General features: G+C 56.3%; 13 protein-coding genes across 13 annotated transcripts; 9 read left to right on the top strand and 4 right to left on the bottom strand.

Moving 5' to 3' along the window:
• Window positions 1-24: 24 nt before the first annotated feature.
• On the top strand, window positions 25-822 carry VTJ04DRAFT_10649 (uncharacterized protein; the record flags this gene model as incomplete). The annotated part of the gene is made up of 3 exons (XM_069358411.1): window positions 25-82; window positions 184-338; window positions 439-822. 3 exons carry the CDS (start codon window positions 25-27, stop codon window positions 820-822), a joined length of 597 nt encoding a protein of 198 aa, XP_069213978.1.
• Window positions 823-1,544: 722 nt separating this feature from the next.
• Window positions 1,545-4,205, bottom strand: VTJ04DRAFT_10648 (uncharacterized protein; the record flags this gene model as incomplete). The annotated part of the gene is made up of 4 exons (XM_069358410.1): window positions 1,545-2,679; window positions 2,745-3,082; window positions 3,137-3,624; window positions 3,695-4,205. The coding sequence occupies 4 exons, from the start codon at window positions 4,203-4,205 to the stop codon at window positions 1,545-1,547; spliced, it is 2,472 nt and encodes an 823-aa protein (XP_069213977.1).
• A 2,411-nt stretch (window positions 4,206-6,616) lies between these two features.
• Window positions 6,617-7,859, top strand: VTJ04DRAFT_10647 (uncharacterized protein; the record flags this gene model as incomplete). Its single annotated transcript, XM_069358409.1, has 3 exons — window positions 6,617-6,659; window positions 7,044-7,312; window positions 7,383-7,859. The coding sequence occupies 3 exons, from the start codon at window positions 6,617-6,619 to the stop codon at window positions 7,857-7,859; spliced, it is 789 nt and encodes a 262-aa protein (XP_069213976.1).
• A 74-nt stretch (window positions 7,860-7,933) lies between these two features.
• On the top strand, window positions 7,934-8,206 carry VTJ04DRAFT_10646 (uncharacterized protein; the record flags this gene model as incomplete). The annotated part of the gene is made up of 1 exon (XM_069358408.1): window positions 7,934-8,206. One exon carries the CDS (start codon window positions 7,934-7,936, stop codon window positions 8,204-8,206), a length of 273 nt encoding a protein of 90 aa, XP_069213975.1.
• Window positions 8,207-9,394: 1,188 nt separating this feature from the next.
• On the top strand, window positions 9,395-10,818 carry VTJ04DRAFT_10645 (uncharacterized protein; the record flags this gene model as incomplete). Its single annotated transcript, XM_069358407.1, has 3 exons — window positions 9,395-9,504; window positions 10,161-10,465; window positions 10,529-10,818. 3 exons carry the CDS (start codon window positions 9,395-9,397, stop codon window positions 10,816-10,818), a joined length of 705 nt encoding a protein of 234 aa, XP_069213974.1.
• Window positions 10,819-10,928: 110 nt separating this feature from the next.
• Window positions 10,929-12,689, top strand: VTJ04DRAFT_10644 (uncharacterized protein; the record flags this gene model as incomplete). Its single annotated transcript, XM_069358406.1, has 1 exon — window positions 10,929-12,689. One exon carries the CDS (start codon window positions 10,929-10,931, stop codon window positions 12,687-12,689), a length of 1,761 nt encoding a protein of 586 aa, XP_069213973.1.
• Window positions 12,690-12,738: 49 nt separating this feature from the next.
• On the bottom strand, window positions 12,739-13,297 carry VTJ04DRAFT_10643 (uncharacterized protein; the record flags this gene model as incomplete). The annotated part of the gene is made up of 3 exons (XM_069358405.1): window positions 12,739-12,921; window positions 13,067-13,189; window positions 13,244-13,297. 3 exons carry the CDS (start codon window positions 13,295-13,297, stop codon window positions 12,739-12,741), a joined length of 360 nt encoding a protein of 119 aa, XP_069213972.1.
• A 903-nt stretch (window positions 13,298-14,200) lies between these two features.
• VTJ04DRAFT_10642 (uncharacterized protein) lies at window positions 14,201-16,158 on the top strand (the record flags this gene model as incomplete). Its single annotated transcript, XM_069358404.1, has 3 exons — window positions 14,201-14,248; window positions 14,317-14,411; window positions 14,469-16,158. 3 exons carry the CDS (start codon window positions 14,201-14,203, stop codon window positions 16,156-16,158), a joined length of 1,833 nt encoding a protein of 610 aa, XP_069213971.1.
• Window positions 16,159-16,361: 203 nt separating this feature from the next.
• VTJ04DRAFT_10641 (uncharacterized protein) lies at window positions 16,362-17,877 on the bottom strand (the record flags this gene model as incomplete). The annotated part of the gene is made up of 3 exons (XM_069358403.1): window positions 16,362-16,516; window positions 16,791-16,952; window positions 17,016-17,877. 3 exons carry the CDS (start codon window positions 17,875-17,877, stop codon window positions 16,362-16,364), a joined length of 1,179 nt encoding a protein of 392 aa, XP_069213970.1.
• A 1,237-nt stretch (window positions 17,878-19,114) lies between these two features.
• On the top strand, window positions 19,115-20,939 carry VTJ04DRAFT_10640 (uncharacterized protein; the record flags this gene model as incomplete). The annotated part of the gene is made up of 3 exons (XM_069358402.1): window positions 19,115-19,221; window positions 19,290-20,700; window positions 20,805-20,939. 3 exons carry the CDS (start codon window positions 19,115-19,117, stop codon window positions 20,937-20,939), a joined length of 1,653 nt encoding a protein of 550 aa, XP_069213969.1.
• Window positions 20,940-20,975: 36 nt separating this feature from the next.
• On the top strand, window positions 20,976-21,260 carry VTJ04DRAFT_10639 (uncharacterized protein; the record flags this gene model as incomplete). Its single annotated transcript, XM_069358400.1, has 2 exons — window positions 20,976-21,019; window positions 21,065-21,260. The coding sequence occupies 2 exons, from the start codon at window positions 20,976-20,978 to the stop codon at window positions 21,258-21,260; spliced, it is 240 nt and encodes a 79-aa protein (XP_069213968.1).
• A 2-nt stretch (window positions 21,261-21,262) lies between these two features.
• VTJ04DRAFT_10638 (uncharacterized protein) lies at window positions 21,263-22,818 on the bottom strand (the record flags this gene model as incomplete). The annotated part of the gene is made up of 4 exons (XM_069358399.1): window positions 21,263-21,650; window positions 21,706-21,930; window positions 21,984-22,152; window positions 22,212-22,818. The coding sequence occupies 4 exons, from the start codon at window positions 22,816-22,818 to the stop codon at window positions 21,263-21,265; spliced, it is 1,389 nt and encodes a 462-aa protein (XP_069213967.1).
• A 1,446-nt stretch (window positions 22,819-24,264) lies between these two features.
• Window positions 24,265-26,009, top strand: VTJ04DRAFT_10637 (uncharacterized protein; the record flags this gene model as incomplete). The annotated part of the gene is made up of 2 exons (XM_069358398.1): window positions 24,265-25,433; window positions 25,532-26,009. 2 exons carry the CDS (start codon window positions 24,265-24,267, stop codon window positions 26,007-26,009), a joined length of 1,647 nt encoding a protein of 548 aa, XP_069213966.1.
• Between the last annotated feature and the right edge of the window lie 177 nt (window positions 26,010-26,186).

Here is a 26,186-nt window from a genome sequence, read left to right as displayed (position 1 = left end):
TTCTACGGTGGTTTTACTGTCGCCATGTCGTTCCGTGGAGGAGCTCCTCGTGGTCGCGGCGGCGGCCCTGGTGGCCGTGGAGGTATGTCAGGACTCGACAGCAACAATAAGCTGTCCAGATGACGATAGACTACAATACTCGCGATGCGGTGTCGGGGAACTAACGAGCTGTTTCAATTGCAGGCCGCGGCGGTTTCCAGGCGCGCCCCGACATGGGCCCTCCCGCGAGCGTCATCGAGATGGGCGAGTTCTTGCACGCCTGCGAGGGCGAGATGGTCGTGAAGTCTACCAACCCCAAGATTCCACACTTCAACGCGCCCATCTATCTCGAGAACAAGGTACGGCAGCACCCACTACATCCCCAAACCCCATCTGCTTGCCCGCCCAACCTCCAGCTCGCTACACGCTTGAAACACCAGACACTAACCCTCGTCCCAGACTGCCATCGGCAAAGTCGACGAAGTCCTCGGCCCCATCAACCAAGTCTACTTCACCATCAAGCCCTCCGAAGGCATCCAAGCGACCTCCTTCAAGCCCGGCGACAAGTTTTACATTGCCGGCGAGAAGCTGCTCCCGCTGGAGCGTTTCCTGCCCAAGCCCAAGCCGCCCCCGGGTCTGGCCGCCAACAAGGTCAAGAAGCCTGCAGGCGCGCGTGGCGGTGCTCGTGGTGGACGCGGGGGACCCCGTGGTGGCGGCGCGCGCGGTGGCCGCGGCGGTTCAAGAGGCGGTTTCGGCGGTGGTGCTCGCGGCGGTGCCGGCGCTCCACGTGGTCGTGGCGGCTTCTCGCGCGGTGGTCGTGGCGGTGCCGGTCGGGGCAGGTAAATGGTGATCTAAGGGAAATTTGCGGCAATTTGCTCATCTTGTTGTTGCGCGGTTCGGTCTATCTGTCTCGGCGGCAGTCGTGGAGGCGAAGGCTAGGTGCCATCGGTCCCTTTTACTGTGAGAATACATGGCCGTACCAGAACGGTCCGGCCGGGACGCTCCGCGCCATCAATCCTTTTGTTTACCCATGGGATTCGATGGCGTACGCCTTATTGGGCGCGACGAAGGGCGGTGGCCGAGGCCGAGGCAAGCGGGATTGCTTACAAAAAACAAACAACTCAAAGAATACCGGCCGGGCTTCGTTCATACATGGGACTTTGGGCTGGCAACTGCTAGCAACTAGCACACAGGCGTTTCGGAAAGGGGGGCAAATCGGATGGGTTCTGTTGTTGATGTATTGTAAATCTTCTGAACTGAAAATCTTACAGCTGTATTGACTTATTCGGACATAGAACGTGGATGTCTGTCGTGATGGCTATGGTTGAAAGCCCATGGAGAATCAACAACGAACTGGTATAAGACCAACAACGCCGCCATCAGTCAACCATAACACTAAAAAAAAAACCAAACCACACTTGGCCAAGACCTTCGCCAAAAAGAATCAGTCATGTGTTAAGGAAACCCGACAGTGATATCCTCACTCATTCATATCTACCCATCCACATCCCAGACCCCATTCCCTCCGTCTGCCCAAGTTGACATCTACGCGTTATAACAATCGCCTACAAACCCCCAATGGACCCCCTCGGATACTCCCCTGGAACATGCAAATGAGGCGAAACCGTTGAAATTTCACTCTCCATCCTTGACCCAACTCCCGGCCTGCCCAAACCCTCTCCACCAGCGCCATTCGTCCCGTTTGTCCCAACAGCACCACCAAGCTGCGGTTGCCTCTCATACCCGTCCTGCCCTATCCCATCCACCGTACTACTCCTCGCCGAAGACACCGACCCCTGACCATGCGATGGAATCTTTTGCGGGAGATGGATCGGCACGGGTTCAGCCCAGGTCGTGTTGGCGTTTGGAGCAGCAAACGACCTTTCAACACCATCTTGTTGTTGCTGCTGCTGCTGCTGTTGCTGCTGTTGCGCGTTCACCTTCGCGGCAAGCGCTGGGTCAACCTGCCCTAACATCCCCCTCGCGGCGGCTGCTAGGAGGGGGTATTGAGCCAAGTGATCGGATCCGGAGGCGGCGGGAGAGGCGGCCCGTTCTCGTGGTCGCTCGACACCGCCGGCGGCGGCGTTGCCTCCTCCTGCTGACGGGGTGAACGGGTCTGGGGGAAAATAGCTCTCGTATCCGACCGAACTGGTCGGGCTGAGGGGAGAGACAGGGACCTGCGCGCCTCGTTGCACGTTCACTTGCAAATCCGACGGGAACCGGCCTCCCGAAGGTCGTCGCGGTGGGACGCCGTCTTGTCTTTGCTGTTGCTGCGGCTGTTGTTGTTGTTGCTGTTGTTGGGACGCTGAAGGAGGGATGCCCCCGCTGAAAGGCGGGTCTTCCTCATCATCGTTGACATCCACCCCGTCGCTGCTCAGGGACGAGCGTTGCGATGTCCGGCTCACGCTGCGGCTGCTTGCGCGGACGAGATTGGTGCGCTCCTCGGGAGTCTGCTCGGTCAGGCGCTTGATGTCTTCATACCACGCCATCATGGTGTCGTAACTCTCGGCGCGGAAGACCCATTTGTGCCCGCGGTGCATGGTGCCGACCTGCCGGCCTTTGAGGATGAACTTGTTGGAAGTACTGCCCTCTGTCGAGTGGGAGCCGAGTTTTTGCTCCGGGAGGTAGAGGGACATCATGGGCGCTTGAGTCTTGTCGGCGGATTTGAATTCGTGGAGGTGCGTTGGTGAGAGGACATACCTTGACAGTGTGTTAGCCGTCATCATCTTCTTTCCGTGGCAGCTCTCAAAAAAAGGGAAGCTTACCATCCCGGCGTATAGCTCTTCAGATATTTACTCTTCCGCTCCAGAAGTCCGGCCCGTAGTTCCTGGCAAGCGTAATGATCACGCCCCGGATAGTGGATAGACTCGGCAGATCGCATGGGAAGGTTGGGGTCGACAAAGCGGTCGTCCCGCTGGATAAATGCCGTCCATTCCCTGTTCTTGGGCATGGAGATGGGCCCGGTGCGGAGCTCCTCAATGGCATTGTAAGCAGCATCCGACTCGCGCTTGAGAATGCCGGCGTACGCGTTGTACGCTTTTTGGATTTCCCCCACGACAATGGATTCCAGCTCCATCCCCGAACTTTCCAGATTCAAATAGGCCTGTGTTTATGTCAGAAGAGGTATTCCTTTTGAGGGTTTCGAACACAAGCATACCTGGTGCAGGTAATTCTCCTCGTCAATCTGCCGCTCGAGCTGCCGATCGACAGCCAGCCGCAGGAGATAGGGGTCTTGTTTGCCGACTGTAAGTGAGGGGTCGAGCTCGGCTTGTCCCAGGGCTTCTTGGAGCAGGTTGACAGCTCTTCGGGTGTTGTCCATCTCCTTCTCGACCGAGTTCTTGAAGTCCCCCGCCAGATTCTTAATTTCCTTGATCTTTTGGGCAAGATCACTCCGCAACCCTGTTAGCGCGAGAATCACATCCTCTTCAATTTCCCTGGCCTTGTTGGCCTCGGCGATCGCCTGCTTGTTGTATGCTCGGAGGATCTGCAGAGCGTCATCCAAACCGCCAGAAGCGATGAACCCTGGTGGTGTCGTGGTGTTGTTGAGCACATTGGCCAGCCTGAGAAGGGACTTTGCGCGGTGTTCGTAGTGCGTCTGTATCTCTCGGAAATATGCGATCAGATCTTTGAGGATCTTGCGCCAGGCTGTCCAGAGAAAACAAGTGTCAGCGACCCAGAAGTGTCGGTCAGGAAGTAGATGCCGGAGAAGACAAACCTTGGAACCTATTCGCAAGAACCTCGGTCGGATTCGCCGACGTCGGGACGGGGCAATAGAAAGCGCTGTGCATCTCATCCTGGTCCGTAGTCGCCTGCAGGGCAAGGCTCCTAACACTCCCCGCCTTCATGCTCCTCCGGCTCCCGCTGCGCTTTAAGCTCAAGCTCCGTCGCACCGACGCTTTTTTCCTCAGTGTGTTTCCGCGAGACAACGACACAGCTCCGTCCCCAGTCACCCCACTTCCCTGGGGCGCAACATAAGAGACTGGCCGGTGAGGATTCACCCCCGAAGACTCAGCGATGGAGCTACCCCGCTGACTGGCATCCCATTCTTCGTGGAACCTGGGCCCCCGAGAGCCGTCGGGAGATGCGATTCGGTTGTCGTGGACGGTTTGAGGATCGGCGATTATGGAATGGGGGCGCCCATCGCCGTCGGGAGTTGGTTGGTATATCGAGGTCTCGAACCCATTGGCCTGGGACGGAGGCGGGAGAGCGGTCTTCGCGGTCGACATGGCTACCTCTGGTGATGGTGGACGAAGAGGATTGTGGGCATTTAGATTGCGGGCGCAGAATCGCTCGCCTGATACCGAGTGTTAGGTTCACAAATGCAATGCCACAGATGAAGTCAGGGGGGCTTTGACGGCATCAATATCGCGCGTGGGAGCTGGGGACAAACTCACTCGGGGGTCCTCGCAGCTCCGAATAGCTGCTATGGCAGCATGCCACACTGCCGTCGCGACCACTCTTTGGGCAATCCAGACCGTGCGCTGATGAGCGGCGACCGAACAGACGGGTGAATGGAGATCGTGAGAGCTTGACGTGTGAAGTTCTTGCGGTTGCGTCACCGAGGTGATGTTGTCGCAGTCAGGAGGTCTCTCGAGCCGTTCTTGGCAGGTTTTCCGGTTCTGGTAAGGGGCTGGGGCCGTTGAACTGCGCCTCGCGGGCTACCGTGAAGATCTCCACTGATCTCCCAAATTCCAGCAACGGTGATTCAATGTTCTCGGAATTGGCTAACGGTCGAGTTCGACTTTGCGCTAATCACCGTATTGTGTGGCTTGATGGGACAAGGACAAACTGAGGTGCTTGAACAGCATGTACACACTACATTAATCGGCCGATGGGACTACTTTTCTGACGATTTCCGGCAATCTGGGAACACCTGGGAATTGGTAACCAAATGACGTATGACGTGGCCCCACGTCCTTCAACGGGCGGCCTCTCTGGACATTAGAGGTAGCAAGGTCGTATATGAGGATGCAGGTGTGAACTTGGTCTCGTTTCTGTTGGTCTGTTTGAGTCTTGGTTCTCGGCTGTGGACTATTTGTGCAGCCCGAGGACGTCATCGTCGCCGCAACACTTACAAGACGACATCCAGTTTGTAGCCGTTGCCAAGCATGTGATCGACAAAACTTGGGTGTTATAATGAATGATTGTGACCGGAACTGAAGCATCATGAGGTTGGCGCACGAAACGTCACCGCGCACCCTGCTGGGCCAGCAACTTGTTACAAATTAATCCAAAATTTCTGTCATGATGTGATGTTTAGAAGCACCTAGGTACTATGGGTAGGTAGTCTCATGTAGTTGTGGGCAAGACTCGCAGGCCATGCCCCCAATCGTGTGCCATGTCTTTCGTCAGCTCAGACGACACAAACGATACCGCCGTGCGCCGTGTGTCTAACAGCAACAAAACATCTATACCACTTCTAAGTGGATTGACTGCCTGCAGGCGTGAGCAACCTCGTGGCCCGCCAACACGTGGGCTTCTTCAGACGAACCACTTGAATGCGCGTTCCAAGACCGCTCGGTTGTCGAAAACAGGGATAAACAGGGCGAGCCCTTTCGATGGGTGCTGAGGACTTGGTGGCAGTTTACATCACCGAGGAGACATCCAAATCCCCAAGGCAAAGGTTCCAGGTTGTCATGAGAGGTATTCTAAGCAGTCGAGTAATTCTGGCCAAAGTAGACTATAGCCCGGTTATGTCCATGGGGCTCAGGCCCACCATACTCATCGAGTTGTGGCTATTCCATGTCCAAATGTGAACACCTGGGTTGTCTCTGAGTCTTTTTTTTTTTTTTTTTTTTCATCACCACTACCACCATCATCATCTGTCGCTTTTTGGATAATACCTAGCACACCCTGTTCTAAAGTGTAGCGAGAGATGCCCCCTTTGGAACATCTCTCCCCTGCTAGCAAAGCTTGTCGTAGGCGAACAAAGCGGTCAATGGATTGAGACCCTTGCCTAGGCCTGATGGCTCTGTCTGCTGCAAGCCATTTCCTGGTGAACTGGACGATTAATTCGAAGTTGGGATAACTAGGTAGGGAAGTGGTCATTGCCCAGTCTGATGAAGTCAAGAACCTGCGAGCTACCTGACTATGGATGTCGGGTTGACCCCTATATATAACCTCAAGGGATATCTTTTTCATGTTGCCCAAGGTTTGCACGTGGATGTTGAGGACAAAGGCGAGCGAGGCACTGAGACCCGGCCCAACGGTTGATACCCCACCTTTTTTTCAGCGCGGGTTTTCGTGGGGGGAGGCTGGACCCGACACCTCCCGTTGACGATTCCGGGACCCCAAGCGAAGTTTCCGTTGAGAGGGTGTCACGGGGAACATGCATTGTGCATTCAGCAGCAAATATCCTTCCCATTGTTCCTTCCCCTTTCGCCCTTTCAGTGGTGTCGCGCAAAGCAATTTTTCTTCCCCTACAAACTTGCACCTTCCGCCCTTTCCCCCGGGAATTCAACCAGATAAACAGCTTCACCGATCAATTGGCATTGGTCCAAAAGACTTGCCATCTTCATTCCTTCATTCTAACTCTTCGGACAACTCCTGCCGCAAGGTTCTGTGTCCTTGACTCCCTCAATTACTCCTCGACGGCCCAGAGACACACTTCAGTCACAGTTCCCGTCAGCTTCACACAATGGCTTCCTCTTCAACCGAGTACCGGGCGGGCAAGCGTCCAAGTAAGTCAAAATTGAGCAGGCAGTTATTGAGCGTGTTTGAGAGCCTATGAGAGCATCCGACTTGATTTCGAGTTCTCCAGACGTCACAGCGCTTTTGAAATCTAAGGTGTTGGGGACTCATGTTACCTTTGACGCGCATTTTTTCATCATTCCTGAGAGGTCGGAGAAACGGGTAGTGGGACTCTCTGGCTGCAGCCGTCCTCTGACAGTCCTGCGCTCCCAGAGTTCAGAAAAATTGCCATCTTCTGCATACCACATTCCCCACCCTGCACACCCAGAGTCCTCAGCCCAAATCTTCCCGTCTTCCCGATTCTTCCGCCCCTCTGCCGTCGCGGATTGCAAAATCAACACCCTCTTCATCTAACACGGCTCATCACATGGCAGGGACTCAGTCACTCCCCCCTCCGGCGCTGCCGCAGTTGGTGGCCGAGCAGCACCACCCCATTCCTCCAACCGACAAGGACACCAAGCGACTCATTGTCGTCTTGTGCAATGCCAGCCTCGAGACCTACAAGGCATCCCACGGCGGCTCTGGCCGCATGGGCGCTCAGAGGGAGGAGAAGTACTCGTTGCTGAACAGCGACGAGCATATTGGTGTGATGCGCAAGATGAATAGGGATATCAGCGACGCGCGACCGGATATCACGCATCAGGTTTGCGCGTTCCTCTTCCAGCGGCGAGGCACGAGGACTGCCAGCTGACATACCATTTTACATCCACCAGTGTCTCCTCACCCTCCTCGACTCTCCCGTCAACAAGGCTGGGAAACTCCAGATCTACATCCAGACCGCCAAGGGTGTGCTTATTGAGGTCTCGCCCTCGGTCCGCATCCCTCGCACGTTCAAGCGCTTCGCCGGCCTGATGGTGCAGCTCCTGCATCGCCTTTCCATCAAGGGCACCAACACACAGGAAAAGCTCCTCAAGGTGATCCAGAACCCCATCACCGATCACCTGCCGCCCAACTGCCGCAAGGTCACGCTCAGCTTTGACGCGCCGCTGGTGCGCGTCCGTGACTACATCGACACGCTTGGACCCAATGAGAGCATCTGCGTCTTTGTCGGCGCCATGGCCAAGGGACCTGACAACTTCGCCGATGCCTGGGTCGACGAGAAGATCTCCATCAGCAACTACAGCCTCTCGGCGAGCGTCGCCTGCAGCAAGTTCTGCCACGCCGCCGAGGACGCGTGGGATATCGTCTAAACTCTCCGCCATGTCTGCGCCGGCCGCTGTCATGGCTTGAGTGAAGATGTCCCGTCCACGCAACTCGACTGACCATGGGGAATATGGGGACTGGATCGAAAGATCTGGCCAGCCCTCTATTTTCAGTTAGGGAGAGCTGCGGTTGCATTGGCGCCCATTCCGTGATACAACATCATGGTCAAGGGCCCTTTGTCATCCGGAACTTGGGATGTCTGTGCTTGAGCTGTCGGTGTTTTTGCAACCAAAACATGGGGCGTTCAACAACGGATACCCAAGACGCTTTCGTCGTCTGCGCAGTTTGCCACTTCAACCTGGCCTGCGTCTTCCCCTTATTCCTCTTTCAATAGATGTCATTGCTTTCTGATACGGTCTATGGCTGCTCTAATGGTCGGTGTTGATGCCGGGCTAACTTACTGTTGCGTTCTTTTCTTGTATTTCCTCTGATGCGCAATCCTGATCATAAGCCTCGCCGGTGACAAGCCTGGTCCTAGGTCAAGGCAGGCTGAGAGACGGGGCGCTGGCTTCACCGCCGCGATAGTGACAGGTCAGAGGGCTGTGTCTGATCAGTGATAAGGAGCGGTCAGATGATAGTACGTACACCCGAAGGACTTGGCCAAACGTCAATGATTCCATCTCCTGCCTCTGCGCCGTTCGTGAGAAAGACTGCTAGAATCCGTCAACTTTTTTCCGGGTGCTTGGCCCGATATGCGTTCTGCTACCCCGCAGCTGTACATGTGGCAAGGCGTACTGCAGAAACCACAGCTTCATCGAATAGACTCGACTACTGCCCCAGCATCCGTCTGTCAAAATTGCCCAAGTCTTCCATGCCATGGTTGTCTCTGTTGAACTAGTGGCTACTGATGTCCAATAGGGTCCTCATCGCCAGGTCGGGCAACGAGAGCTTTCATGCATGCAAGAAGGATGCACACACACCGACGGGGCCGACGGCGGCGGCACCAATCACAACGCCACATGAACCGCTGGGCTGTAGAGAGGGGAGCATGTAACCCTTCAGGTTCATGACCGGTGGGTGTGCTGCTCGTAGGTTCAAGAGGTATGTAGGGATGGATGTATGTATGTACATGTCTGGGTGCTTGATCTTCCCGACGGGCTGTCAGACGGGTCGGGGGCTGGATCCGGGGTAGAGATTTCTCCACCTCATGGCCCCCGAACTTTCCGACAGGTTGCTGAACAAACATGCTTCCCGGAGGCAAACACCTTTTCCTTTTGCTACTACGTACAAAGCATCATAAGTTCATTCATACGAGTCAAGACAGAATCCTCAAAGACTCCGGCTAGCGGGTGGCGAGGCACAGAGGTTGACAGCGTGGGGTTGGTACCTACGTGGCGAGGCCAAGCAAAATGCAGGGCGGGCAGAAGAATGAAAAGTCCATCCAGCAAGCTTTTTTGACGGAGTACCGGATTTCATTCGACAGGAAAACGCCGAAGAAAAGTCGACCTCCCCCTCCTTCTCCATGTTTTCGGGCTGACACCCGCCCACCCGCTCACCTTGGCAAGTCTCCCTTTGGGATGCTATGCAGATGATGCAGGTCGCACATGCGAGGTGCGTTAAGGCCCATTGGACCTTCGGAAAGAGAACAAGATCCAATGAAGTCTCGGATCAGGGCATGCTCGCCCTGGCCTCGTGCGTCTCTACTCTCTGTTGATCTGCTGGGTACTCGATCTTGGACGACGCGTGTTCATGCTTCTTCGAGTCCAGTCCTGCTTCCATATCTGACGATGCTAGGTGTATCTTGCCTCCACCCCTCACGACGTTGAGCTCCGTGGCACGAGGTCTCTTCCCGATATGCCCGTCATATGCCCCTCCTGTAGTTGACCCGAACGGGCCATATGAGCCATGAGGGATGTGTCGCCGTGCTGCCAAGTGCTTCATCTGCATATGCTGGTCTCGGGTCTCCTGTCGTCCCTGGCACTCCTGCAGGCCCGCTGCTGCCGCTGCTGCTAACTGGAAGCTGGGCTGCTGCGGGGCACGGGCCGCGCAGGGCTCCATCATGCCCATCATGCCCATCATGCCCCCTCAAACCCGTTGGGCAGCACCGGTTGTTCGGGGTCGTGACTGAGCACGAGACGGACTGTCGATGGAATCATGTTGATTTTCTGGATTTCCGAGGGATTTCTGAGCCATGGGCATGGCGATGATTCAAGACCCCGTCATCATGTGACGGTGTGACAGCGTCAAGGTGACCTAGCAAGAAGAAGAAACGGGCTGTGTTTCTTGACCGCTGCAGGTAACCTACCTATCTGAAGGAGCCATTTTCTTCCCTCCTCCCCCCCCCCCAGCAGCACCTTCAACCCGCACTTGGCCCGTGACAGGGTCGCTTCGAAATCTTGGATTCGTCCCGAGACAACGCAACCAGAAGAAGCCAGACAGGCGCCCTGCAACGGCCCGAGGCAACAAAAGAAAGTCCTGGATCCTGCGCGTTGCCTCGCCGTTGCCTCTCCGTTGCCCCCGCTGTTTCCGCTGTCGCCCCTCGTCGTCGACACGGTTGCCTCTCAACGGACAAACCAACAAACCGGATCCCAGCCCGTCCTTGGACGCCAACCCACTTCAACATTGACCTCTAGCAGCCTCCGTCTCCGTGGCTGTCAGTTCGCCGTTAGTGAGTGAGGCTCGGCTCACCGTGGCGCTGTTTTTCTGTGGTTCTCAGCCGTCCGCGTTGCTGGCCTCCGGCCTCACAACCTGACGAGGTGGGCTTGTGACTGGCCCGTGAAGCCCCTTCGCTGGCACAAACAGGGCTTTTCCCGCCTAGCCGCATTGTGCCGCCAGCCCCCGCCATACCCAGTCGTTCGTTTTGCGTGCGCGCTCACCTTCGGACCCTGCCTGTTTCCGACTACCCGTGCGACACACACCCGTGGTGGACAACCATACGCAAGACACGCACACCACATTCGCACCCTAACGTTACCGCAGCTGGCCATCACCCCCGCCCAAGGCTAGGTAGGCTGCGCTGTCCTGTGCTGAACTGGTCGTGTTGCCGCCGGCATTTCTGTTGCTGTCGACAGCTGTCCGTGCCCGGCTTCTCCGAGAATATTCTAAATCTCGCACCAATGCCTCCCTTTCTGGAGGTTGACCACCTCCCTTCGTCGACTTCCTTCTACTCGGCCATCCTGCAGCCGTTGGGCTTGCGATACTTCTCCAAAGAAGGCAGCGGCCCCTTCCCCTCTGTCACCTTCGCCGACTTGACCAACACACCTTTCCTGCAGCTCCGTCAGGTCATTTCGAGCAGAGAACGCCCCTTGAGGAGATCCCACCTTGCACTCAGCGCTCCCTCTGCCGACGCAGCCGAAGACGCATACCAGTTTGCAAAGCAGGCCGTCCTTCGCCACCCCTCGGATCCCTACGCGTACCCCAGTGGCGTTGCTTCTGCGCGCCGGATAGAGGCCAGCAGTGGCGGTACTCGTGTGCTTATAACCGACTTTGTCGGCAACATGCTCGAGATAGTCTACCAGCCTCCTCCAGAATATCCGCCCCATTACACCGGTTCGACCGTGCGCTACACGCGGTCGACGAGTGAGGAAGCTACCCGCATCCTGACCTGGAACTACGACGTCGCCACCTCGTCTTTACCCTCCCCGAGCTCGGCGTCAGAGGCTTCCGTCCGGACACCTACCCGACGGTCATACGCCCCGGCCCCCGCCTACGACGACGACTACGACGAAGACGACGCTCCCCGGCCAAGCTTCCGTCGCAGCGTGACGACGGGGACATCAAGTTACGCTCCAGCCAAGTCGGCGCGAGAGAATTCCAACGGCCTGAGCGCCGGCGCTGTCGTTGGGACCTTGCTCGGAGTTGGCGCCGCCGCCGCCATGGGCGCTTACGCATACAACAACATGACGAAACGCGACAAGGGCGGCCGCTCATACCGCGGTGACGACTACGATCCACCATCCTTCTCCCGCCGGTCCACCTATCCGGAGAAGTACGTGGACGGGTACTCAGACCGCAAGGGTCGCTACGTCGAAGTCGAGCGCACCATCGAGAGGCCCCGCTACCCCGATGAAGACGACGACGACTACTACCCTACCAGTTCTGACTACCGCCGGCCCCCGCCCGAGTACATTGCGCGCTACTCGGAAGCTCCGCCGCGGAACAGAGATCTCGAAGACGTCTACGAAGTCGATCTCCGCGGCCGCCGCCATGCCTCGACCCGCTCACGCCCTTCCTCGGGCCGCACTCGCAGCGAATCCACGCCCTACCGCGACCCCTACCCCGGCGCCGAGGTAGTCGAGCACCGAACCAGCTACTCCTCCCGCTCCGCCCGCCACCCACCCATCGTCCAGCGCGCCTACACCTACGACACCCCCGACCGCGACAGCTACGTCTCGGCGAGAAGCCACAGGTCAAGTAGCACCCTGCGCGGCGCCCCTGCGCCACCTCCCCCGCCGGTCCTCGACCCCTACGATTCCCCCTCGCACCACCACTCCCGCTCCGGCAGCAGAGTGATCACCACAACCACCTACAAACTCACCCCGACCGGCGCGCGTGAAGCCTACTCGCGCGAGGGCAGCTACGTGTCGGCAAGGCACGTGCCGCTGCCTGAGTCGCGCTCGCCGAGCTACATCTCGGCTGGCCACGAGCGGGAGCGGCATCGGGAACGGGAAAGGGAGAGGGAGCTGGTGTATGAGACCGTGAGGGCGCCGTCGTATGGCAGGTCAGCGTCGTACTCGACGAGGCATGTGCCGTTGCCCCCGAGTAGGGTGGAAGAGGATGAGTGGGAGGAAGAGGAAGATGATGGGTTGCCCGGGGATGATGATAGTATCGCGCCGAGCGACAGTATTAGCTGCGTCGGGGCGAAGAGGTATCGATAAATGGCTGTGATGGGATATGGATGGATGTTTATTTGAGGGTTGGATTGGGTTATGGTCTGCCATGTTCTGAACAAGGAGCTTTCTGTTGCATGTTCCAGGTTGGGTGGCGTATTGGGTATCCGTTTTTGGGTATGATATGTTTTTCTGGAATAAGGTTTGGGAATTTTCTTTGGATTGGGTCGGATGTCTCGGGAAATGGCACGATATTTCTTTGCTTTCTTGTGATGTATGGCTATGTCTCATTATGGTATGGTATGAAGATGTACGGCGTTATGTCTGGAGGGTGAAGCGCATCTCGGTGCTTGTGGTGTTGGTGTTGGTTGTCTGTGTTGGTGTTGTGCAACAACCTGGAATGTCCATCACGAGGCGTAACAGACAGTAATGTTACGTAAGTTTACGATCCGGTCTGCGGGATGTCTCCAGCGGTCGTGGCCTGGAAAGAGCACCCAGTGCGGGGGGGAGAAGTTTTTCTTGATGACAGAAGAGACGGGAGCCTCGGCCTTTGTCAACTTTCATCCCGCAGTCTGGTGTCCTTGGCAGCATGTCCCTCTCACAGTCCAATTCCACCCCACGAACTGCATCAACTGCCGTTGGACAAGGTGTAGCATCGAATTTATTTTTCTTTCCCCCATGCCGGGCCCAAGAATGGCTTCAACATTTCCCCGTGGGTCCGGTTCTGTCACAGGCAAAACCAGGAACACGATACGGAGCCTGCATTCCCCATATTTTGTCCACACAGACCAAGTCTGGGTCCTCCGATGGTCGGAATGGATTTGCCTGGTGTGCCGGGACGTAGGGAAGGGAGGTCGCCCCGGCAGCACCTTGATTGACTCGACACATACCGTTGTGTCTGGGCCTGGTTGCACATAGGTACAGTTGTACATACCAACAGACTTTTTTTTAACTTTGACTGGGCCAGCTCTTCCTTGACCGACTCTGCCTGTCTGGCTCACCGGTCACTTTTAACCCAAAAACTGCCCACGTCAACCAACTTGTTGTGGACAAAAGACGTGACAACGAACACAGACCCGGACCCCGTGACGAACGTGAACGTGGGCGTGGGAGGACCTCCAGGTTAGTTGGCTACACACATACGTACATACATAAGTACAAGCTAAACTGGCCCTTGAGCTTCCGGGTGGCACTCCCATCGAGCGGGACTATTCCGCGGATACTTCCCTGTTTCGTTTCCCTTGCCTATCTTCTTCCATTCACCAACCGTTGTCTTGCTCCCGATCCTGGGGTTACTTCAGGTACTTACATACCTACATACATACATACACACTGGATCCCCGGCGCATCTCGGCTTGGCTGCTGTGAAAGGTTCCCCCTGGCGGCAGTGACTCAACGCTTCACTGATAACACCGCGTCGTTCCGGGTTGTGAAGGGTTTTCTCCATAAATCACATTCCTTCCAGGTTCCCATACCTACCTAACCAGGGACACCTTCAGAACATTGCTGTTTCTGACGAGAGAGATACTGTCACAAATTCAAACAACTAGACTTTGGAAATGCCGGATATCAGTCTAGGGGAGTCCATCCCCCCGCATACAGTTCACGTGAGTGCCCCTTCATAAACTGCGCTTAAGACAATAAAACTTATGGTGAACTGACAAGAGCTTCTCAGGCCCTGAGCGTCTCGCTGCCAACATGGAAGGCCAATATCGGCTATGAGGAAGGCCAGGACTGGGTCGTGGGCCGCATGACGACGGGTTACCCACGGTACGCCTCGCCCTGCTCTCAGCACGTATATTGAGTCATATACTGATGTTTTCCAAGTTTCTTCATCCACAAGAGCGTCCAAGCCTTCGCGGCCGATATCCTAGAGAAATCAGGAACCAACAAGACCAAGGCCTTCCTGTTCCCGACACGCCGGGTCGCCGCAAGGTGTATTGCCTTCATCAATGCCCAAGCGCCCCCGGAGATCGCGGCCTCGGTCCTCACCGTGCACCTCATTCTGGACCCAGCGAGGCCGGCACCCGAAGCTCTGGCAAAGTATTGCCCTGAAATCTCTGCTGTTCTCGGTGACGAGCAGTCCTTCCCCTATCTGAAACAGTACTGGCAGCACTCCGGCGAGGGCATCTCGAGTCGCCGGGCAGAGTTCTGCCACGGCCTCTTCAGGGACGGTCTCCTACGTTTCGAAAGCGACATCGCTGCCTCAAACGGAGCCATTGAGAAGCCCAAGCCATGTCGTGGCCCGAAACGCTACCAGCGTCCGTCATCCATCGACGCGACCAAGAAATCCAGCCCTTCCCCCCCACCAAACCAGAATGGAATCTCATCCCAGGATGCGCAGGAGTCCGAATCCATCCGCTTCCTTGAAGAGCGCTTCGGCCGCAACCTCGATGTCTCCTTCGTCCAGCCGGCCAAGTCGGCCATCAAGCGGCGCATCGCCGGCGCACTTCGCAGCAACTCGGAGCTGTCTCACTCCCCGCCGCCCGAGGGCGAGATGGCCTCCAACTCCCGCGGCATCGTCAACCTCCGCGAGGAGGACGTCTACCTCTACCCGTGCGGCATGAGCGCCATTTTCAACTCCCACCGCGCGCTGCTCGGCGCCCGCGGGAACATGAAGAGCATCAACTTCGGCTTCCCGTACGTCGACACGCTCAAAATCCTGCAAAAGTTCGGTCCGGGCGTCGTCTTCTACGGGCATGCCTCCGAGTCGGACCTGGACGACCTGGAGAAGCGCCTCGAGGCCGGCGAGCGGTTCCTGGCGCTCTTCTGCGAATTCCCCGGCAACCCCCTGCTCACCTGCCCCAACCTGGCGCGCATCCGCCAGCTCGCCGACAAGTACGACTTCGCCGTCGTGGTGGACGAGACCATCGGCACCTTTGCCAACATCAACGTGCTCCCCTTCGCCGACATCGTCGTCAGCAGCCTGACCAAGATCTTCTCGGGGGACTGCAACGTCATGGGCGGCAGCGCCATCTTCAACCCCAACTCGCGCTACTACGCCGCGCTCAAGGAGTGGGCGCACACCGAGTACGAGGATACCTACTGGCCCGAGGACGTCATGTTCATGGAGCGCAACAGCCGGGATTTTGTGAGCCGCATCGACAGGGTGAACGCCAACGCCGAGGCGATTTGCGAGGTCCTCAGGGCGAGCCCGCTCGTCAAGAAGGTGTTTTATCCGCGGTACAACGAGTCCCGGGCCAACTACGAGGCGTGTAGGCTCCCGAGCGGCGGGTACGGAGGGTTGATTTCGGTGGTGTTCCATCGCAAAGAGCAGGCCATGGCCTTCTACGACGCCGTCGATACCGCCAAGGGACCGAGCCTGGGCACGAACTTTACGCTGACCTCGCCGTACGTGCTGCTGGCGCATTACAACGAGCTGGATTGGGCGGAGCAGTTTGGCGTGGAGAGGGATCTGGTCCGGATTAGTGTTGGGTTAGAGGAGACGGAGCATATTGTGAAGGTGTTTAAGGAGGCGTTGAAGGCCGCGGAGGAAGTCGGCGTTGAGTCACAATAAATCGAACTGGGTCATGAGTCGGGAATGTGTCGAGGAGGGGAAAAGACATTAGATTTTACATAGGATGCTAGTTGAGGTATCCTGCCATGTTCTATTTGTGCGCCTCCGAGTGAAGTTGTGCAGTAGAATCCCAGGAATAACGCACTCACTCTACCCAACCATCATCACCCTTTGCAGACCACACCCTCTGACGCCCTCTGTCATTACATCACGACACATGGTGGTGGTGGATGCTCGTCGACATAGAGATCGCCAAACAGCTCCCTGCGTCTCTCGAGCTCGTTGAACGCCTGCTTCTCCTTGGTTTCCTTGGGGAACCATTTTTCGAGGTACCGGACCAGTTGCTCGTCGATATTTGCTAGATTCCGTCCAGTTAGAATACCGAGGTCAACAAACATGAACAGACACACAAAGGCTTACATTCATTGGCTTTTTGCACCACCTCAGCCCGACACAGCGGACAAAACCGCTTGTTCTGGTTCTGCATCTTGATCATGCACCGGATGCAGAAGAGGTGGGTGCACTCGAGGCGGATGGGTAGCCAGCAGATAGAGAGGCCAAGACCAGACAAGTCAGTCTCAGAATCACCACCATGTGAGTCACGAGTTGGTGAGACCGGGGATGAGACTCACAGATGCTACACGAAAAGTCCACCACCTGTGGAACCAGGTTGACCACCTCCCGGGCCAGCTGGGCGCAGATGTCCCGGGATATGCTCCCCGAGATGATCTGGGCCGAGTACATGAGCTTGGGGAACGTCGTTTTGACGCCGAGGGAAGTGCGCTTGTCGAATTCTTGTTGCGTTCTTGTTAGTATTCCGTATCCTCACCACGCTCCTCGGCTGCTCCTCGACTCACTCTTGATAATCTTGGTCACCGCGGTCTGGTTCAACTCCTGAAACCTCAGATTCTGCAACAACGTAGCATTGAGCGCCAAAAACTGATTATACGCCACCGCGCTGGCCTCGACCTTGAACTTCTGCGGCAGCTGGCGTTTGTTGACCTCCTCCTGGAACCAGACGAGCTGCTTCCTCGCAGCCTCGCTCTTGCGCAGTCCGCCCTCGGCTTCGGTCGTCGAGAAGAAGACTTCGGCGGCGAGGTAGAGCTCGAAGATCTCGCGCCAGCGGTACAGGTCGGATTTGGACAGGCGTACCAGGCCTTTGCGCGGCCGGGCCACCTCGGCGATCTCGGAACCCAGCACGTGGATTTGGTCGTTCATCGCCTTTCGCTCCGCTTCTTGCAGCGTGTCGAGCTCCTCGACGTCGGTCTGGAGGATGCTGAAGAAGCGCGCGTCTGAGTCGAGGGGGATCTTGACCCACTCGTCTGGGTCAGAGCTGTCGTTCACATGACCGTTCCCGTTCGAAGAGGAAGCGTCTGGCTGCGTTGACGTGGAGAGACCCTCGGCCTCAACTTGGGCGAGTTTCCTGGGTTCTTTAGAAGACGGTTCCGTGGCGGTGGGCGAAGGTAATGCCCTGATTCCGGGACGCACGACCAGCTTCGGCTTGAGCAAATGCGACGAATCTGTCTCGAGGCGGTACTCGGCATCGTGTTTCTGGAGGAGCTGCTGTAGGGTTTCGGGGGTGTAGCCATTCCTGATGAGCTCCTCGCGAACCTTTCCCAGGATCTTTTTGAGCTGCCGGTAGGGCACGGCCTTCTCGACCCAATGCTGCGGGTATCTATCCGCCGCGAGGGCTTCTTGAAACGCGTGACCGAACTTCATGGTGATGGCGGAGGGACAAGCAGGAAGGCGGACAACAACGACGGCAACGGTAATGAGTCAAAGGAAAGCCCAGTCATGGCGCAAAACGAGTCCAATGTACCACAGCGCTCTCCCTCTGAGAGAACCGCAGTTATTGTCTAGGTTGGCAACTCGAAAGAAGGTCTGCGTCCAGCCGGCCCACAGAAACGAACTAACTGACAAGGTTAGAGAATGGTATGAGACTCGCTTAACGAAGAAGACTAGGTCATACGTAAATGAATGAAGTGAGAAATAAAGCGTATGACAGTTATGTCAAAGCAGCACTTCGACCCCAGCGGCAGCCGAGTTGATCTCCTTTCCCCGAGGATTCTCTGGTGACCTAAGAGATTTATTTATGTATGTTGTTTCTGTTTGGCGGCCTAGTCCGGGCAGGTGGCCAAGCTTCCGTCGCCTCTTTGTGCGCCCGTCCAGCTGATGTTCTAGGTAGAAAACAGGTGTAAGTAGTGGAGGTAGGGGATTGGATCAGGGGGGGTTGAATTGCCGGACCTTCAGTCATGACTGAGGTAACCCTGGGGGCGCGTGATGCATCCTTTAAGTTTAGTAGGTCCGCGTTGGAGGTCGAGGCGGTTGCCCACATGGACCGGTGGAATCATTTCTACTTTGGGAAACGCCCAAGGCTTTTGGTGGTGGCAAACGGGACATGATGGGTGTAGTTCCGAAGTGCAATCTGCTTCAAACAATTCACCTCAAGGCACCCCAAACAATCCTCCACTTTTGACATCAAGTTGGAGACGGTTGAGGGACCGGGAAAGCGGGGTGAATGCTGTAAAGTACTATGCTAATGGTGGCCTGGTGGTCTGATGTAAGGCACCATGACACCTTTTCTGCATGCAGCCGAACTCATGGAAATGTGGGCGTTCAAGGTGACAATCTCGCTGGCCATGGATGGTAAAAATGGCAAGATTACACGAAAAGAGGGGGGGGTCTTGGACTGGGGTTTCTCAGTGATCCGGCGGTTCAGGCGCAGCCTGGACGTATCATAGCGTAACAAATTGTAACGGCTGCCCCGCCCCCACTATGATTCACCATGACTGCATGGTTTCTGCCCTCTCCAAAAACGTAGATGCTGACGGATAAACAATGGCTATTCTTCAGGCCACGCACTTATTCTACATATTTTCTACAGTCTCGAACGCAGTGGCCTGATTTCTTATTTTCCCAATTATTGTCCCAAAAAAAACCCTGATAATATCATACCATGGGTGCCGAGCAGTCGGCTCCCCGGGACGGCCAGGCCGCCGCCGCTCCGCGGAAAACTTGCTACTACGAGCTGCTCGGGGTAGAGCGAACGGCCACTGAGGAGGAGTAGGTTCGCTATCTCTCGTAATCCATGAATGTGCAAAGGATAGCCTTCTGATCCCTCGGTCTCCCAGAATCCGCCGCGCATACAAAAGGAAAGCCCTCGAACTTCATCCAGACCGGAACCTCAACGACATCGAGAATGCCACCAAACGCTTTGCCGAAGTCCAGGCCGCCTACGAAGTCCTAATAGACCCCCAGGAACGCGCCTGGTACGACTCCCACCGCGATGCCATCCTCAGCGGGGAAGACGATGTGGCTGCTGAGGGCGTCCCGCCTTCAGACAAGTCGTTCGCCAACCACACCTCCGCCAATGCCATCTTCGCTCTAATGAGCCGCTTCAACTCCGCGGTCCCCATGGATGACAGCCCGCGTGGCTTCTTCGGCATCCTCAACGAGTTCTTTGACCAGCTCGCCGCAGAAGAAACCGCAGCCTGCCAATGGGCCGGTATCACACCCACCGAATATCCTCCCTTCGGCAAGTCCACCGACGACTACAACACCGTGGCCAAGCGATTCTACAACGTCTGGTCCAGCTTCTCCACCAAGAAATCCTTCAGCTGGCGGGACAAGTACCGCCTGTCCGACGCGCCCGACCGCCGCATTCGCCGGCTCATGGAAAAGGAGAACAAAAAGTTTCGCGAAGAGGGTATCCGCGAGTACAACGATGCTGTCATCTCGCTCGTTGCCTTCGTTAAGAAGCGCGATCCGCGCTACGTCCCCAACACCCAATCCGAGGCCGAGCGGCAGCAGATGCTGCGCAACTCGGCCGCTGCCCAGGCCGCGCGGCAGAGGGCGGCAAACCAGGAGAAGCTGGCCGAGTTCGTGCTCCCTGAATGGGCGCAGTCCCGCAATGACGAGGACAACCAGCATTACGACGAGTATTCCATGTCCGAGGAGGAGGACGAGGTGGAGGAGATTGAGTGTGTTGTGTGCAACAAGTCGTTCAAGAGCGAGAAGCAGTTCGAGGCGCACGAGAAGAGCAAGAAGCATATCAAGGCCGTCCAGCAGCTAAAGAGGCAGATGAGGAAGGAAAATGCGCACCTGGAATTGGACGAAGAGGAGCCCGGACCTTCACCGTCGATACAGACACCCCAGGAGGACGAAGACGAGGACAATCAAGAACCCGAGGCCACTGCTGGAAGCACAAAAACAAAGGAGGGTGAGGAGGTGAAGCCGTCGACAGGAAAGCCACCGCAAAGCCCCCAACAACAAGATGAATCCGAGTCTAGCTTCGAGGACGAATACGCCCCACGGTCAGTAGTCGAGGAGCGCATCTTGAATGGTCCTGGGAAGAAAAAGAAGCCCTCGAAACCCGGCGAGGACATTGCGGAATCTGCAGCGGTTGGCCTCGACGATTTAACACTCGACGATGACACTAAACCCGCCGAAGGAGGAGGCAAGAAGATCGGGAAAGCCAAGTTAAAGAGGGAAAAGAAGGCCGCACGTCAAGCAGCAGCAGAGGCTGAAGCGGCAGGGGCTTCGGTGAGTAGCTTATTACACATTCCTACCAGCTTCCTACACTTTCTTCCACTCCACCGCAACTGAACCCATGCGAGGCGTACATAACAACCTAACACTTCAAACAGCACAAGTGCGCCCGCTGCAGCGAAACCTTCACATCCAGAACCAAGCTCTTCGATCACATCAGGGAGTTTGGCCACGCCGCTCCCGTCCCTGTGTCCAATTCCAAGTCCGGCGGCGGGAAGAAGAAGAAACGGTGATGATGGCCGCAGAAGCCACCAGTCCAGACACGACGTATGCCAACCATCATGGGGCGGTGGTGGAGGATACCCCTATTCAAGTCCCGATAGGGCCCAGTGGCCGCCCTGGAGTAGTTACCATGAAGCGGTGTTTGGTTGATAGAGCAATATACCCACCATCTGACAAGCCGACGCTCACATGCGGTCTCGGCCATTGACTTCCTTCATCCTCTGACCCAAACATACCCCGAGAAAGCGGATCCAATGAACGCCAAAAAAAAAACACCCGGCGGCAGCCTTCCTACAAACCATGATCCCCAACATGTAATCCCAAACAATTAAGCTTATGCATGAAGAATGGTATCGTCATCATCCTCATCACTCAACGTCTCCACCTCGTCAATCGCCTCCGCCCTTTCCACACCCATCCCCAGGGCGGGGTCGTGAGGCGAGACGGTGATAATTGACTTGCCCTGCACGTGTTTAACGGCGCTCTTGAACGTGTCCCAGTCGTCCTCGTCCTTGATCAGGAAGCCGATCAGCATGCTCGGGTCCATGTCCTCGACGTGGAGGTGCCGCAGACGTCGTGTATGGCACGAAGCGATTTCCTCAGGCGTGTACTCGAGCACGTTCTCGCGGTACGGGAGCATCGGGCGCGGGTGGTGCGGGTCAAGGTAGAAGAGCCATTGGCCTTGAACGCCCACAAAATAGTGGGATTGGGAGGGCCGGCCACTTGGGGAGGGTATTAGCTCGTAGAAGGTCACTTGGATGGGGGTGTTTTACTCACCCAGCAATGCCCACGGACTGCTCCATCTGCAAGGTCGAGATCAAAGCCTGCTCGTAGACTTGGTTGATCTGATCGATACCCAATCTCGTGCAAACCAAGAGAAGGGTTGGGTTGAATGTTTCTCCGTCGGGCTTGGCTGTCGCCAAAAAGCTGTCCTCATAGACGTCTGGGAGATCACCAGTTGAATACACACGGAGCGTGCTTTCGTGTTTGTGCACCAGAGCCCTGGGAATAGTCAGTATGGGCGCCATGCCACGATTGGGATAGGGATGACGTACTGGATACACCGCGCCGTCGCCGACGGGCCAAACCACTCCCCTGGGTACTTCCCACAGGCCACTTCACCGTGTTTGACAAAGTTGTGGATGGAGTACGGGGCGCGGGGGTCGTCGGCGAACAGAGCCAGAATCTCTCGATCGGCATCCGGGTCAGTAGTCCTGCGCCAATCTACAAGTCATTGTGTCAGATTCTGTTTAAAAGCTGGAAAGCTAAGGAGAGGAACATACCGCGGCCTAACCTGGAGATGGCCAGCGCATTTGCCAGCAAGCTCTGGCCCGACCGGATCATGCAACCCCAGCCAGTATCCGATGTAAATCCCATAAAGTCCCCGAAGGAGGTCTTGAGACGCATGGTGAACGAAAGCGCAGTCGAAGCCCTGGGGTCAGAGGATTTCGGAATAAGCTCAAAGCCCATGCGGTAGGTCATCCATATCCGCGATTCAAAGTCGTCCAGGAATGCAGGCGGCCATCCGCCGTCCTCGCCCGATTCTTCATCGTACGCAAGCGAGGAGTCAACGCTGCTCGCCGTCGAGTCAGGTGGCGTCTCGGGAACCTGCTCAACGCCGAGCGAAGTGGTGGTGGAAGGAGATGTTTCGGCACCCGTTGAGGTTGGCCCAGCAGCGGCGGCAAGAGAGACGCCCTCAGCTGGGGGAGTGTTGGCGCGGTGTGGCACTGGTTGTGGTTCGGGGTTCTTCGGGAGAGTATAGCACCGACCGAGCAACCAGACGGGTTCATTCGAAGCACGATCATTCACAGGTTCGGGGTCCCAGATCTTCTGCAAGATGCGGCGACCGACACGGCCAACTTCGGCGCCGGCTGCTTTGGCGACCTCCATCGCATTGGCAAGCTTTGGAGATGTGCTGGAGACGGCAGACTGCCAGGTGTTGTTTGAGGATCGCTGGCGACTCATAGGATGTTCTTATCAGCAGCTCAATGACTGTCGCCGAGATGCTGGGGATGTGGACACGAGTGGGGAGGATGACGTTGTTTGCAAGATGCCGCTTGCGCCAAGGGCAACTGCCTGGACGGGAATTAAATATGGCTGTGGATATCGGCGATATCAGGATTTCAGAAATGGTCAAACATACGACATGACTTCACTTGAATCTGTGGGCGTCTTTGGATTAAAGTGTCCGTCTGCCGTTGTTGTTCTCAAGACGGGAGGGATAGATGGTTGGACGCTTCCCGCGGCAGGTGGCTGTTCTCCAACACAAGGCGTCCCATGTTATGTCATGGGGCCTGGATCGAGACCCACACTTCCCCACCGCCTGCAGCCTTGTGTGGACGCCCTGTTGTGTTCGTGTTGGACGCCTGGACGGACCTGTCATTCCAACCCCTAACCCTGCTGGGAGTGTGGTTCTTTTGTCTTGTGGCGTTTGGACCTGCTCAGACTTTTGGTGACTTCGATTTGACGTTTTGCTCAAAGCCTTTCGACCCAAGTGCTCGAGCCACCGACCTCAGCGAATATCATCTAATAAAGTTTCCTTTCCATAAGGCCTCTCGTTCTGAGCCAAGCATTTCTCTACTCGTACTCTTCTTCAGTGTCGAGTCAACCTCTGAAACTGTGCTTGTTTCGGTTTGCCAAGATTCCCTAAAGCATCACACCGTTTGGCCTTGTCAGACTCAGGCTTGCCACATCCAGAACAAGCGTCACCCACCAACAACACCAACACCGACTGTGGTCAGTTGTATAGGTACTCAGCCAACGCAACAGCCATGCCACCGAAGCGAGGCAAATGGCAGGCCCCAAGGGGCAGGGGTGCTTCTTACAGAGGGCGTTCAACGCCATTCCGGGGCAACTCCCGTTTCAATAATTCATCGCACACGACGGGTTGGTGGGATTCTGGTGGCTACAATAACTCCAGTACTAGTTCTCGTGGCTACGGACAATCTCAGTCACATGGTATGAACATGACACAAATCAGAGACCCAAACCTGTATACCCGGGTCTAACCTCACTCTAGGTTTCTCCATGGCCGACGAAGCCAGAAACACAGCAGCCCGTCATAATTGGGATGTGGGGGATCTGAAGCTCCGATTTAAACCTGTCACTTTTATCAGCGCTGGCTCCATGAACCCTCTGGAGGAAATACTTACCAACGAGCCATCGCCTGGGGATGGTGTAGATGGACAAGAAGGTGTCGAGGATGCTCATCCCTCCACAAACGTTGATCCAAACATCACCGTGTACGACTCAACACCTTCTGAACGTTCCCTCCAGGCTAGAGACGTTGAGATGTCTGCGGTAGAGACAAAAGGCACAGATAAGCCCGACGCAGCCATGGAGAGCATCCAGCAAGATAGCCTCGTTGATGTCACTGGGGACCGCGTGGAGACCATCAGTAACCAGGACCAGCCAGCAAAGGGCACAGCGCAATCTTTTGATGATTTATTTGTTCTCGACACGACAGGGGATGAGACCGTGGAGATACCCAACCTGCCTCCGCCAAAAATTCCCAGCCTCAGGGCGTCACCCGAAATTTCAGATTCCAGCGACGAGGAGGTCATCGTGTTTAAAGGACGTGCGAACAGGCACGTAGTTCAACCTCCCACCTCCTCACGCCCCAACCCCATCTCGACAATCCACCCGGCGGACAACACGGCTGGGTCTTCCGTGGAAGGACCATCTTCGCAGGGCAACGATCGCATCGACATCGAAGTCGCTCATGATCCTCAGCCTGAGAAGGGATCAAAATCAAAGCGCAGACGCACTCGAGCTGTGGACAAGGAGGCCGAGGAGGAAGAAGATGCAATCCTAGCTGACTACATCGCCAACATGGCCGAAGACTCCGACAACGATGACTTCCTCTCAAGTGCCCTGCGAGCCTTCGCTGGCGGTCGCGATCTGGGCGGTGATCATCATGCTGTCAACTTCGGGTCAGACCATGAGATCTCGCCATACAACCAGGACGTTGCCAATGAGGAAAAGTCCAAGGCATCTGAAGACAGCGAAGCTGGCAGCGACGCTGAACAAATGGAAGATGGGGATATGGATGAAGACATCATCTCCCAGCTCATCACCAAGCATGAGGCACTTGAGATTGGTGACAACGACCTGTTCAGCTTCATGACATCACACACGAAACTCAAAACCAAAACAAACTACCGTCAACGTCCCAGTGCCTCCCAAGTTGCTGATGCCCTTGACAGTTTGGACCTGGGTGACTGGGATCAGATGGCAGCAGCACAGTCACGAAAGCGCAAGGGCAAAAAACAACCCCCCAAGTTCAATGTGGATGATCCTGAGATCGAGGCGGCGTTGCGGATCGCCTGGCAGAAGGACCGCGAACGTAAGAAGGAGCGGAAGCTGGAGCGAGAGGCTCTTCGCGCCGAGGGTTTGCTGGGCAAGAATGCCAATCCGGATAGCTTGAGTGTCAAGTACCCGACCGGCATGAAGTTGGAGGATATGAAGGCCGAGCTGTGCTCGTTCCTCCTGGGAGATGTTGATCGGTATGTTGTTTCCCATCAAACGCTACACATCCACATTGCACGTATCACGCACACCAAGAGAAAGCCAAAGAGATAACGGCATACTGACATCAACCTAGCCTTGAATTCCCACCTCTCGACAAACACGCCCGCAAAATCCTTCATGAACTCGCCAGCAAATTCGAGATCAAATCCCAATCTATCGGCAGCGGCGATCAGCGCCGGCCCGTCCTTCACCGCACGAAACGCACCATCCGCTTCTCCGACCTCCAGTGCAAGGAGGTCAGCATCCACGTCGACAAAGCCGCGACGCGCATCTACCGCAAGTACTTCCACCGTACCGATCTCAAGGGAGGAGGAGAGGGGAAGAACTCGCCCAAGCCGGCCGGAGGCCGCAGTTCTTACAAGGCGCTTACCCCGCGCGAGGGAGAAATTGTCGGAGCATCCGTCCCGGAGTTGGGAGCAGATAACAAGGGCCGCGCCATGCTAGAGAAGATGGGCTGGACCAAGGGCATGGCGCTAGGTGCAGCGGACAACAAGGGCATCTTGGTGCCAGTGGTCCAGGTGGTCAAGCGCTCCAAGGCAGGTCTCGGTTAAGATGACTCGGAAACATGGCACATGCGCCTCCATGATGAGCCAACATCGCTGGCAGGCTCGGAGTCGACGGATTGTCACATTTGGCCGAAAGACACAGCAGTCGCATTGTTGGAACTGAATCGTGTATGCACAAACCCTGACGTGATAACCAAACGAGCCACAGAAGTGCACAGGGTA

The sequence above is a fragment of the Mycothermus thermophilus genome (genome assembly GCF_041956435.1).
Source record: "Mycothermus thermophilus strain CBS 625.91 unplaced genomic scaffold VTJ04scaffold_8, whole genome shotgun sequence".
NCBI classification, from domain to species: domain Eukaryota; kingdom Fungi; phylum Ascomycota; class Sordariomycetes; order Sordariales; family Chaetomiaceae; genus Mycothermus; species Mycothermus thermophilus.
This window is presented reverse-complemented; position numbering and strand designations above follow the sequence as displayed.